The 12,954-nt window shown below is 42.7% G+C and overlaps 2 protein-coding genes across 2 annotated transcripts in view; one reads left to right on the top strand and one right to left on the bottom strand.

Moving 5' to 3' along the window:
* The window catches only part of SUB1 (SUB1 regulator of transcription), a 180,141-nt gene that overhangs the window by 16,851 nt on the left and 150,336 nt on the right, over nucleotides 1-12,954 (top strand). The gene's annotated exons all lie outside the window — the stretch shown is intronic.
* The window catches only part of MTMR12 (myotubularin related protein 12), a 63,263-nt gene that overhangs the window by 26,199 nt on the left and 24,110 nt on the right, over nucleotides 1-12,954 (bottom strand). The window contains exons 6-10 of the mRNA XM_006267762.4: nucleotides 10,551-10,644; nucleotides 8,384-8,507; nucleotides 7,836-7,920; nucleotides 3,609-3,712; nucleotides 609-733 (exon numbers count right to left, since the gene is read on the bottom strand). Of these exons, the coding sequence (XP_006267824.1) occupies nucleotides 609-733; nucleotides 3,609-3,712; nucleotides 7,836-7,920; nucleotides 8,384-8,507; nucleotides 10,551-10,644 (532 nt within the window). The remainder of the gene's footprint in view (nucleotides 1-608; nucleotides 734-3,608; nucleotides 3,713-7,835; nucleotides 7,921-8,383; nucleotides 8,508-10,550; nucleotides 10,645-12,954) is intronic.

Here is a 12,954-nt window from a genome sequence, read left to right as displayed (position 1 = left end):
GCTACCAGGAAATGGCCATGAGAAAAGAAATTGGCTATTTGTATGGTGACCAAGCCACAAAAATTCCTTTGTCTGGCCACAAATTAAGTAGGTCCCTAACTATGGGAGGTTAGCCAACAGAATAGCTTTGTTCCCTTGCAGCCAACAGAACCTCTACATACAACAGCTTTGTAGTCTAGCTTGTCATAACTACCATTCTAATGTACGCCAGAACCTAGATACTTTGCAGATTTAGGTTTCTACATCCCTGTGAAACAGATGAGTGTTTATCAATTAACCACGTTGGAAGTTGCTCTGATGCAAACGATCTGGCTTCAACTATACAAGTGGCTGGTCAGAGTTAAACTAAAAACTGCAGGCTTTCAGTATGATTGATACTAGTCAAATATATAGATCTCACCTAATCTACAGGCACATCATTTGTCATCTTACTTAGAGTTCTCTATCTATCTGTTGAAAAGAGGAAGTAACCACTTAGTTATATTGCTAATAGTTCTTAGATCTTGAATATAGACCTATCTGAATGCAGAGTTAACAAGTCTATAGTAGGTATCAATTCTTATCCTAGTTCTTCCTCTTCTTATTAAAGTCTAATTTTAAGAACTTACCTATCAAAAACAACTGTTTAAATCTAGTGTATGCAGTTTGGATATCTTGCAGAGATGGAAGGCTGCTTGAAAGGTCATCCATTTTCAAGACTTCATAAGGAGGTGCATGAATTGTCTTATAGATTCTGAATAAATCAAATGATAAAGAGAATTAAGCCTTCTAGCTTGGAGAAAAAAACATGGACAATTATCACTGAAAGTAACAAAGTTCATTACCCATCTCATATATAAGTGCACATCAGGTATTCTAGAATACAAGACATCCATCATATGAATGGGCTTGTCTAAAATTTAAAAAACTTTTGTTGCCCTAACTATATAGGTATGGTAAAAACAGTCCTTGTGTAGATGTACTGTACTGGCATAAAAATCCTTTACAGGCAGTTTTGCAAAACATGTGGAACTTCTAAGCTATGAATACTGCATCTTCATGAGCATGTTCACTCTATGTTACACCAAGTTAATGAATTCATGTCAAAATATGCACCCAGAGGGTGGTGGATATTTCTCTCTCCTGGCAAACACTTCAAGTACCAAAAGACAATGCAGAGCTAACTGTTTTAGAGTCTGCTTGACTCCCTGATTTTTGATTAGGCTGAAAGGACACAAAAGAATAAACTACATTTGCTGATGTTAAAAGACACTCCTGAAGGGAAAGAAAAGGATTTGAATTGAGATGAACCTAAACACCAAAAGTTGTCTGGAGTTAGTAAGTAGTACTCATGCACATAGACCTTATTTTGCTGAAAAAACCTCACTTGTTGTGCTGTGCTTTACAGTTAAGTTAACCAATAATTTTTTTAAGCCATTTTTCAATCACACTTCAAAGGGAAGACTTGTAGGCATTTAGCTGTCAAGTTTTATTAGTATTCTGTAGCCAGGGGACATGACCTAAGAGGAGCAAAGCCACATGAATTGGGAACAGACTTCCCAAGGAGGTGCTGCAGTCCCCAACCTCAGAAGCCTTCAAGAGAAGACTGGACAGACACCTTGCTGAAATCATTTGATCTCAACAGTATTCCTGCCCAGAGCAGGGGGGTTGAACTTGATGATCTTTCAAGGTCCCTTCCAGCCCTTAATTTCTATGATTCTATGACTAGTCCAGAAAAAGGCAAAACTGAAGCCTAATGAGAAGTATGCTCAGACCAGAAGAGACAGAGGATCAAAAAGACCTGTGACACATTTGTTTCACTTCTTAAACAAGAACAAACTACACTACTTTTCATCATAAAGCTGTCTCCATAAGGGCTTTACCAGCATATTGATGTTGATGAGATGTTGCATTATTTACTGGCATAATTATGCCAGTAAAAAGAGTTTAATTGTAGATACCAAATCTATACTAATTAACAAACTTAAGATTATGTTAACATATACAATGTTAAATGTTATTTTGTCCTTATATAGACAAAAACAGTCATGCATGTTTAAAAAAAATAGTTGGTAGTGGTTAACCACTAGGTAAAACCTAAGAGTACAGACAAGATCAAATTACTTTTGCGATGGTTGAAATATATGCCCCACTGTTGCAACTGATACCTTGTTGCAGATACCTGCTATTTTGTGGAACACAAATAGTGTCTTAAAAATGTGTAATTAATTATCAAGGTTTAGGTAATATTCTGGGCATATCTACATATGCAATTAGTACACAAATCAACTCTGACACTTATTGCTCTGGAGTTTTTTGTTCCTGGACATGCTGTTTGAACATGTACCCAGAAGCAATCAGCTCTGGAGATGATTCATGTGCAGCACATGAAGCCTGGTTGGAGCAGCCCTGGCCAGCAGAGGACTCCAGGGGATCAGCCTGCCAACCTGAGACTGCTCCAACCAGGCTCAGTGTGCTGCAGAGGGGCTGGCTGAGGCATGAGGTTACTTCATGTATGGGGCTGACTACTGGCTAGCCCCATACATTTACATGTGCGCTGCTACACACGGGGAAAACCAAACTCTGCAGCAGGGTAGTACTAGTAAGTACAAGAACTACCCTGCCGCAGAGTTTATTAGTTTCCTACACTCTAATAAGGGTGCATGTGTAGAAGCCAAGGCATTTACTGCAGAGCTAATTAGTCAGCTCTGCAGTAAAAGTCTCATGTAAATACACTCTCCCACTCCTAAGAAATTTAGGAGCATGGGGGAATACAGGGAAGTTTTCTCTGTTCCTAAATTAGTGATCTTGCAGGTCTTTAGGCCGACTACGAACACCCTTTTGTTTATCTTTCCACCTATATGAACCAAGCTACCATTCAGAAATGTGGTTCAAAGGATCTTTTTTTCCTTTCAGATGCAGTGGGAAGAAATAACCTTAGGGCCATGAATCTACTGCCAAAAGGAAAGCTGGGCTCATAAAACTCATTTCCCACCCAAGTTTTCCTTTCCTGGCCCAATATCATTTAGTTTTAAAACAAACAAACAAACAAACCAAAATCTTCCTTCCCTTCCCCCATTGACTGGAGTTTTTGCTTTTTAACTTAATTTTTGCATGAACTAGTGAATGAGGGCAGCTGCCTCTGCTACTTTAGCTCATTGGGATTAGAACATACTGGTTTCTTAGAAACCAGCTGCTAGTAGTTCTCAGCTGGTTAAATAATAACCTTGACTGGGAATCCCTGAACAGCTGACATGGACTTCTATTAAAAATTAAAAAATAAATAAATAGGAGAGCAGTATGAGAAAGTTTACTTGCCTGGAAAAGAATGAAACTTGACTGGAGAAACTAAGTAGAGGTGTAAGCTAGTTACAACTACAGCCTGTAACTTTAAGCTTAGGGAAACCCTCTTTCCCCACCTATCCCCAGTTTGCATAAGCTTACTCTGAAGAGGACTCATACCTATGGGAGAAAGTGCCTTGCTGTGATGGAGCCAAAAAGGCTTGATTGGCTAATGCTTTGGCTCCACCCACCAGAAAATTCAAAACAATGTGGAAAGCTGTGTAAACAAGGATAGCATAACTTCCCTCCTAAGCAAAATGATACAAAACAGAAGAGCTATTACTGACCCATCCATGAGTTTGGGCATTTGTAAAGCGCTGTCATCCTGTTCTTTGGGAAATGGAGACATTTTGAGAAGGGCAGCACCATTATGGCAAGACCAACACCAAATCTGCAGAAGAAATGTGTAATAAATGATACTTGATTAGTTGTTTTGTACAGATACTTGTGCAAAATGACTAAACATTAAACTATATGAAACATCTCCCTACCCTATGTTATATACAAATTTTGATCTATTTAATGAGCAGGGATCCTGGATTTCCAATAAAAAAAACCCCTGCAAATTCTGATAAAAATCCCAAAGTCCATGATTAAAATGAAAGGACCCCACAGCCCCGCTGGTGCCCCTCATTCCCCCTTCACAGGCCCTACTCATGCCCCTCACTCCCCACCAGCCCTGCTGGAGGGCTCCCCAGCTGCCAAGGCTATGGGGCCAGGGACCCAGGTCTGCAGACCCCTGCCCCTGGCAGATGTGGCGGCTGCTGCAGCAGAGTGGAGCCTGGCTCCCCACCTACTAGCAGCTTGGGTGGAGGTGGGGCTGGCTCCCTGTCGCAGTGTGCACTCCTGGAAAGGGGTGGGGGGGACCCATGCCTGCCAGATCTGTGCACACCACAGGCTTGGGCTCCTGCCCAGGACCTCCACAGCCAATGGGTACCACTGCAGAGAACAGTGGTGCCACGCAGGGTTTTCCTTACCACTGCAGGCTCTGTGCTGCCCTGGCAATGCGTTCCCTGCATACATGGCAGCAGCAGGGGCAGTGGTATGGTGGTGTGCCTCTCACTGCTACTGCATACCCTGGGGACATGTCACCAGGGCAGTATGGAGCTCACAGTGGCAAACAGCTTCCCCGTGCAGCACCGGGTTGCACCCACCAGGCTGTGGAGGCGGGGGGGGGGGGGGGGGGCCAGCAGCAGCGGCAGCAGAAGGGCAGGAGTTTGAGCCCACAGTAAATACCCATCTGCTCTCCCAGAACTGCATGCATCAGCAGGGAGCTGGCCCCACCCCTCTCCCAGACAAGCCACGCCCAGTCCCATCCCACTCCTCACCAGGGCCCTACAGCTGCACATTACAGCCCTGGGCCCCAAGCCCTACTGCCCACTCAGCTGAGCAGCAGCCCCAGTCCCAGCCCTACTCAACTCCCTCCCTACGGGGGGGCTCAACCCCTCCCCACTACATTACCTGTGGGAGCTACTCTCGAAGTTGCCTGGCCGCCTCCTGCCTGACTGCCCTCCTTCCAATCCCTCCCACCCCCTGCTGGCTGGAACTCTGCCAGCCTGCAGAGAGCTCTTTGCAAAACTGCAAAATCCACAGGTTTCTCTGCTAAAGTGAGAAATCCAGTTTTTGTCCAGTAAAAGAGAAAATTTGCATTTTACTCTGTTTTCCCTCAGAACCCTGATAAGGAGTCACTCAATACTGTAGCAATCTTAAAGTTTAGAACCAAAGCAGGTGCTTCACATAAAAGCACTTAACAGTATTACCCTGAAAAGTCCAGTTTAATCCTTAGAGTTATTAATAATAAATTTGCACTTACTTTGTCTAACAAGGTATGGTTAAAGACCTCTCCCCAACCCCATAAGGTTTGCCTAAACAGTCCTTGGAAATGGATCAAAATAGCCCCTGTTACTTCTTCTTCAGGAAGATAACTTCCTGGGTGGAGTGGAGGGGGTTAGAAAATGCCCACACAAAACATCAGTTCCAGAATAGCTAAATTCACAACAGCTATTTAGCCCTTTGACTACAGTATTTTATTTACTCAGTCTCATCCTAAAGACAGTTCACCAACAGCTCCTGGGAACACAACACTACACTCTTAATAACAAAAAAAAAACCTGGCATGCAGGATTAAGTTGTATTTTTCAACCTTCAAGCAAGATAGCTTAAGGAGAAAACAACAAAAGGCAACATGAAACAAAAAGCATCTATGCTTAGCAAGGAAGTCATTGCAAGATTGGGACTGTCCAACTGGAGCCCACAGGCCACATGCAGCCTACAAGGCTAGGGACAGACAATACACATAAACCAGTTTGACAATGGCTGAAACTGGTTTGAGATAAACCTGGTTGAATGTAGTGTATCAGACTTAACTGATCTGGGTCAAACCAGTTTATGCAATGTCTGTCCCAGACCCCTTGCTGGTTCAAGTTAAGCCAGACTCCCCCAACATCCTGGCATGCTCTCTGGGCTGGGTGTGGCTCTCTGCTCCACAGCAGGGCTGGTCACTCCCCTTTGCTCCCTGGCTGAAGCTCAGCAGAGAGTGCAGGCCTCTGCCTGGCTTGCCCCTGCTCTCCCCCTCCCCTCTACCTTACACAGACACCTCTTAGCATTAGTTAGCAGACCACAGTCTACAGTCTGTGCTGTGGTAGAAGAGACAAAGGCAGAATCAACAGGTAGCTGGTGATGCCCCTCAGTTGTTTTCTTAATGGGGTGATAAACACTTATCAATTCCTTGCTGGGCAAGTCAGAAGGTGAGGGGGAGGAACCCCTCCCTAATCAGAGCATCCTATCAGAGCCTGGCCACACACCCCAGCTCAGCACTAGGAAAGGGAAGGGAGGGCTGCTCTAGAGCCCCCAGGCTCCTAGCCTGAGCCACTGCAAGCATGTGCCTGCATTTCTGGGATGTCTGTACAGTTACAAAATGATTCAGCCTAGCCAGGTTAGACTAACCTGCAAAGATTGAATCAAGTCAGGCTCAGGCTTTTTTGAATGTCTGTCCCTAGCCCAAGGGTTCATATGCAGCCCTACCTGAATGCTGCACCTCCTATTGCTTTGGCTGCTGCTGCAGGAAGGTTCTCATTTGCTTCCTGCTCCCGCCCCAGTGGGTGGAGGAGGAAGGCAGTGCAGCTTGCAGCACTGGGAAAGCCCGTGGCACAGTACAGGGAGGAAGCCACAGTGCAGGCTGCCCACATGCACAGTGCAACAGCTGACTCATGTGCAAGCAGTGCAGGGGAGGGGCACGGAAAGGGGGTAGCCCACAGGCCCATGGCTTACACAAACGAGGCTCCTGCTAACACAGTTCACAGGGTGTGCAACCCCTGGCTACTTAGAAGTTGGAGAGCCATGGCACAGATGAGCAACAGCTGGACTTATTATCTGGACTTTTGGCATATTCACACAGGCATGCTTTGCAACAATGGCTGCTTACCTTGGACCTGGAAGTCAAGTTCTGCATCTCTCTCTCTCATCAGGAACATCAGATTATATATAAAACATATTATAACTCAATTATTCCTTTGCAACCATATCAGCCTCCCATCATTATGGAGGGTAACCAAGTTATAATATGACCTACAGTATAATTGCTGATATAGGAAGAGAAAAGAACTCACACTGGCCTCTACATGCTAGGTTTGTATCCCAAACTGCCAGATCTACAGTTTTATAAAGCAAGTTTGAGATCAGTGCTACCATTTTATAAAAACCCAGAAGCCATACTTTAGAAGCATGGTGAAACTAACTATGTTTGTATCAAGACATTTAAAGATTTCACGTTACCTTGTCACTGCCATTTTATCTAGGAAAATTATGAATTTAGCTTTCAAATAGGTGCAACTAGGAATTAATTTAAGGACTTTAAAAATGCATTACTGGGACTTCCACTAAGGTGACAATCCTAGCAACATAACTGAGGGGGAGCAACTGGGGCAGCAGTCCCAGGTGCAAAAATGAACAGTTGTTGCATTAGCAGCTACTGCCACCAGCACCACCACAGCCAGAACTGCCCTGTGTGCAGGAACTGCCCAGGGTGTGGAGCTGCCCAGAAGCCATGGTTAGCTAAACTTCAGTTCCTGTATAATAAATGCTGTTGGTCTATCCTTTCAAATACTTAACTATGAGAGCACTGAATCACTCTGAATGTCACCAACCAGAGCCAGAAAAGAGAACAAAGCAACTAGTGTCTTCCACCACCCAGACTGAATCTAGTTTAAGAACATAGACGTAAGGGACTTTTGCTTCATAGGTGAAGACAGTAGGGGCTATGCACACTCAGCAACTGAAAGATGAACAGATTACTGTTTTGTTGCATTTGCCTACTTCTGCTCTATAATGTTTAGAAGAGAGGAACTATATCATGTCCTTTTTGCTGCTGTTTCTCCTTTTACTGAGAGTTTGTTACAGAAAGGACTTGTGTGTGTGAATCTTATGTATTAGACATTCTGCCTAGACTATTCACAGAAATTTTCCAACTGATAAGTTAAAGTTCTCTCACTCTTCAGCAACGTTTATATACTCACAGGAATGCCTCTCCCTTGGTGCACCAAGATACTTTCAGTCACAGACTTGAGAAAAGGCTTGGGAACAACAAAATACAATGGCAATCTAAAAAAGAAAAAAAAAAGGAAAAAATGTTCTTTGTAGTTAAGAACTCTACAGTAGCCATAATGTTCTTTGTATAATGCTGAAAACTACCTACAGTTAACACTTCAGTGATACCAAGGAAAAAAATTCTGGCTACTGCAAGATTGAGTTAAGGATTTATTTCAACTGGACAAGGTATTCATTTCTTGTTCATATGACACTTTACACTTCTATGCTGTCATGAGTTCCATGAAATCCTTAAAGTAGCTGGATCCCAACACAAAAGGCTCACTACTTGAAAATAAGATTTTTTTTCCCCCCAACATGGAGGGGTCACTTGTAAAACTATACAAAACTCCCCCTATTGCAGATACAGTTTATGCTGACAAGAGCTCTTTAACAAGTATAAAAACTTAAAGTAATTGATGCTAATGTTAACAATTACTACAGAAAGTTATGTAAATATTTCAGTGGGCAAACTTACTTTTCAGAGACTCTGTAGCCTTCATTGACACTCACTACTTCATATTTCACATTCCCCTTGGTCCTTTCCAACTCCTCATGCCAGTCTTTAAAAGTATCAAACATTACAGTTCTGTTTTTTGCATCTGTCAGAAAACCATTAGATTAGAAAAAATAGCATTGCCAAGTCTCCAAGAAAGCCTCTTTAAAAGGTAGCAAAGTTCCTATTGTAAGAAAGGCAAGGGTCTTTGGGCAAGGTTCTTTATGGTATTGTAGGAAACCCACTTTAATCCATGCATAAATAGAACCACCCCACATTCAGAATAGTTTGAGCACATCAAGGTAAAACACTTTTGTCCAGAAGATTCTATGTTTCTGTCTCATCTTACTTGGCCTTCATTTAACTACTGCTGGAGCTTTGACAAGTGATTTTCAAATCCTGCTGCACATTAAGTTATTATAGAACTTCCTTTCAGTTAAGATTAGCTCAAAACCTACCATGTACTCTGCAGTTAACTCCCTCACACCCCGATGCAGCTGACTGGAAACCAACTATGTGGTTTCATTAAATATGAAAGCGTATACAATGAGTATAGTAGCCTTTGTGCTAATTTAGTACGTGTTTGCTTTTCTGCTGTGCTCACATTTACAGCAAACTCTACAGAACATGGTTGCATCAGGTGTCCACAGAGGAACTGAGCATGAATACACTGGACTCCTTCTTAAAGCTTTAAGTGGGAGTCTGGATTCTGGAGCACAAGCCTGGCAAAAAGTCAATTATGTAGCAGCTTCCCAGGGTGAAAAAAACCACAAAATTCAGAACAATATCAGTAATTATGGGCTAAATGAAGTGCTTATCAAGACAGCAAGAACTTCAGTGGACTGTACAATAGCAAGAACAAATTTAAAGACAAATATTAAGCTACACTGAAGAGACTGCTGTAGCTAGGGCTACTTATGGCAAAGTTAAAAAATAAAGGACACGCACTATATGCATAACCAAGTGTTTAGGTATACAAAGAAAATAAATTTTTACCCCTAATTCTTATTATATAGTGTGAAGAGCCAAAATAAAGAACATGGCAGTTACAGTAAGAGATGCATTTTTTAATGGTATAGATTAATTCTGTAACATTTTTCCAAATAAGTCTTGCCACCCTAATTTTAACAGCACTATCAGAAGCAGCTATATTCCTACTAAAATACCAATTTAAGAAATTGTCCACAGGGATTTTTTTTTAACTAAAAATATAATACTTCAAGCTACCATACATCATTTAGATATGGCTAAGTAGGAAGTTTAGGTAAATTAGTTTGCATAATTTCACCAGGTAAAGCCTGCTTGATTTGCAGAATTTTGAAGTTACTATTTTTGCTGGGGGTGGATTTGGGGGGGGGGAAAAGAGACAGGAAATTGTGCACTTTTCATAGATACTTAAACTCTGGGATAAGGGTGGATATTTACACAAATCCTGAGATGCAAGAACAGTTTGACTGATTCCAAAAGAGCAAAAAGTAGGAAGTTATGTTCACCCTCTGGCAATATAAAACCAGAATAGAAAGCAGAAGAATTAAAGGGAAAAGGGAAAAAAAAGAACAAACAAAACAACTAGAAATATTTTGTGTGTCAGGAAGTAGTTTCATAAGGAACATGCAAAACTTCCACAAGCTGATAACGTGCATATTGAATCTAGGCAGACAAGGTTCCTCGGGTGAATTTGATATCTTTTATTAGACCAACCCAAATAGTTGGAGAATAGTTATTAAGCAAGCTTTCGAGTTCAAAAACCTTGCTTAATAACTATTCTCCAACTATTTGGGTTGGTCTAATAAAAGATATCAAATTCACCCGAGGAACCTTGTCTGCCTATGTCCTTAGACCAACAAGGCTACAACCTATACCCCTGCATACTGAATCTAGTAATTCTTCTCTGGGCTCAAAATTTTATTTGAGGTTTTATATTACAGCTAAACTACAATAAAAGTTCACTGGGGCATTCAACTGGCAAGTTTAGACATTTCATCAGCAAGCTTGTGTAAAGTGTCCCTTTCAAAGGCTTGACAGCTACCAAATCTGGAAGATTCAAGTACCTATCATATTTGTGGGTACTAAACACAGGTGCAGGCTGGGAACAGGGTGACCATATTTGACAATTAACACATACTAAAAGTATAAAATTAAGGTTTACCTGGACTGTTTGGTGCAGCTGATGCATAAGAGAACAGAAACAAGCGTTTAAGTAGTTTAGGAGTCTGGCTATGATGTACTATGCCACTGACGATCTATGAAAGGACCAACAAATTAATACAAGCATATCCTAGGCTATTAAAAGACTGTTAATGTAAAGAAGAGCCAAGTCTCCAATACAAAACCTTGGGACTCATCTGCATGTGTGCTTTAACATATTAGCCTATTTTAATGCACATTAAAGCACTACTAAAACATGCTTTTCAGTTAATGTGCATTAAAATAAGCTAATGTGCATTAAGTGTCACTTAACCTTGCTTTTAAGTTAATGTGCATTAAGACAGGCTAATGCACATTTTCCTAGTACCTCACAATGGAGGTACTAGATTTAATGCATATTAACTAAAGCACATTAATGCATGTATAGATGGAAACTAAATTAAACATTTTGAAACCGCCACTTTGTTAAGGTTCAAAATAAAGCAAGCACCCCATACAAAACTTAATTTAATAGCTTGCCTATGCAGGTTTCCAGGGACTATGTCTGGCCCTAAATTTAAAGGGTAATCCAGAAGCCATCACATGACCCAAAGCAGATCGAGCCACTGGGTCAGGATTCACTTTTGTAGATACGTTAAGAGTTAAGCTATATTTCAGACTTGACTAGAAGTCTGCCTTTTTTTTAGTTGTCCCTTCACCACTAAATGTACTGTTACTCTCTTACTTCAGTATGTTTCAGCTTTTAGTATTAATAGTAGCTGCAAACAATAAAGGGAACAGCATGTGTGTGTGTTGATTATGCTGCCTAGTTACTTCCCTTGTCTGTATTCCACCAAATTTGGACATTGTGACTATACCACTTTTTTGGTGAACACTCTCTCAGTTTAGCTTAAGGGTTAGAACTGAAGGTCCTGCACAACCAATTATCTTGTGAACCAACACAGATACGAGTCAAAATGATTAATTCTTAAGAACCTGATTTCACACTGCAACTCTGGAAAAGCCTCTTGTAAGATACTACAGTTAACCAGATCAATATGAAAGACAAAATTCAACAGGTGCTAAAACTTAGAAAGTACATTTAAGCCTAACTTCAAAACTAATTTGTGCCTGTAGTTTTTAGCTAATCATTTTCAAATTCCTTCTCCTTTCAAAAAGGAAAATATCCAAATTTATCCTTCAGTGTCAAAAGAAATCATTTGCATGTCCAATTATCAAAATATTATATTTATAATAGAAGCCAACATATAATCAGGATAACAATAAAGGTAAGCGTGTTGCATACCTTTAGCACAATCCAAGACCGCATACTTCAAGGACTCGAGCAATTGATACAGTCCTCCCAAGCTCTTTTGACAGTATGAGCTCAGATTCACTGGCTGTTACATGACTATTAGGGCTGTGCAAAATTTTGGCAGCTGTTTTGTTTTGGAGGTGTTTCAGGCTGTTTCAGTGCCCCAAACACCGAATCTGAAACTAAATGGCAGGCTCCAAAACGTTTCGGAGTATTTCAGCGTTTCAGAGCCAGGCTTGCAGGGAAATAAAAACTAAGAGAGGAGGGAGGGAGGAGGGCGGCAGGAAGGACTGCTTTGATATTGACATTCAGCTCCTGGTTCGATTCCCCAGCCCCAGATTCGGTTCCCCAGCTTTTCCCGGTGGCAGGTGGAGGGGTGGACCCCCGGATCTGCACACGGGGTTTCAGCAGGCTGCTGTTGAAGGCTGGGGACAGCAGAAGCTGCTCAGAGCAGCTCACATTGAGTACTGGGAAGACTGTGGTGCTGCTGCTAGCCCAACCCACAGCGGCAGCCTGCTGAAACCCAGCATGCAGATCTGGGAGCCTGTGCCCCCCAGGAAGAGCTGGGGGGAAGTGGTCAAGTCCTTGAATGTTCCCTCAGTCCCCGGTTCAATTCCCCAGCTCCCTGATCTTTCCTCCAGCTCTTGCCAGACAGCATGGGTTCCAGATCTGCGCGCAGAATGAGAGCAGGCTGCCACTGCCAGCTGGGGATGGTGGCAGCTCTAAGCTATTTCCCCAGCCAGCAGCAGCAGCCTGCTGAAACCCCACATCTGGGGGCCCGTGCCCAGATCTGGGGGGCTGCACCCCCCAGGAACAGCTGGGGGAATGATCAGAGAACTGACGAATTGAACAGGGAGCTTTGGTTGACAGGTGGACCTGTCCTGGGTCAAGGACAGCACGCAGCGCCCTGCTGAGCCGCGATGCACCCACGCCATGGGGTAGCTGCCGCATGGGTCCCAGGCGGGGGGGAATCCCCGCTGCCCCCACTGCATGGCAGGGCTCTGCCACAAGCCCCCAACTGCCACTGCTGCAGCCAGTGAGTGCAGGGTTGTTTTTTTTTTGTTTGGGGGGGGGGGGTGTTTTTTTTTTTAAGTTCTGCACTCACTGGATG

This window comes from Alligator mississippiensis, chromosome 3 (genome assembly GCF_030867095.1).
Source record: "Alligator mississippiensis isolate rAllMis1 chromosome 3, rAllMis1, whole genome shotgun sequence".
Taxonomy (NCBI): Eukaryota; Metazoa; Chordata; order Crocodylia; family Alligatoridae; genus Alligator; species Alligator mississippiensis.
This window is presented reverse-complemented; position numbering and strand designations above follow the sequence as displayed.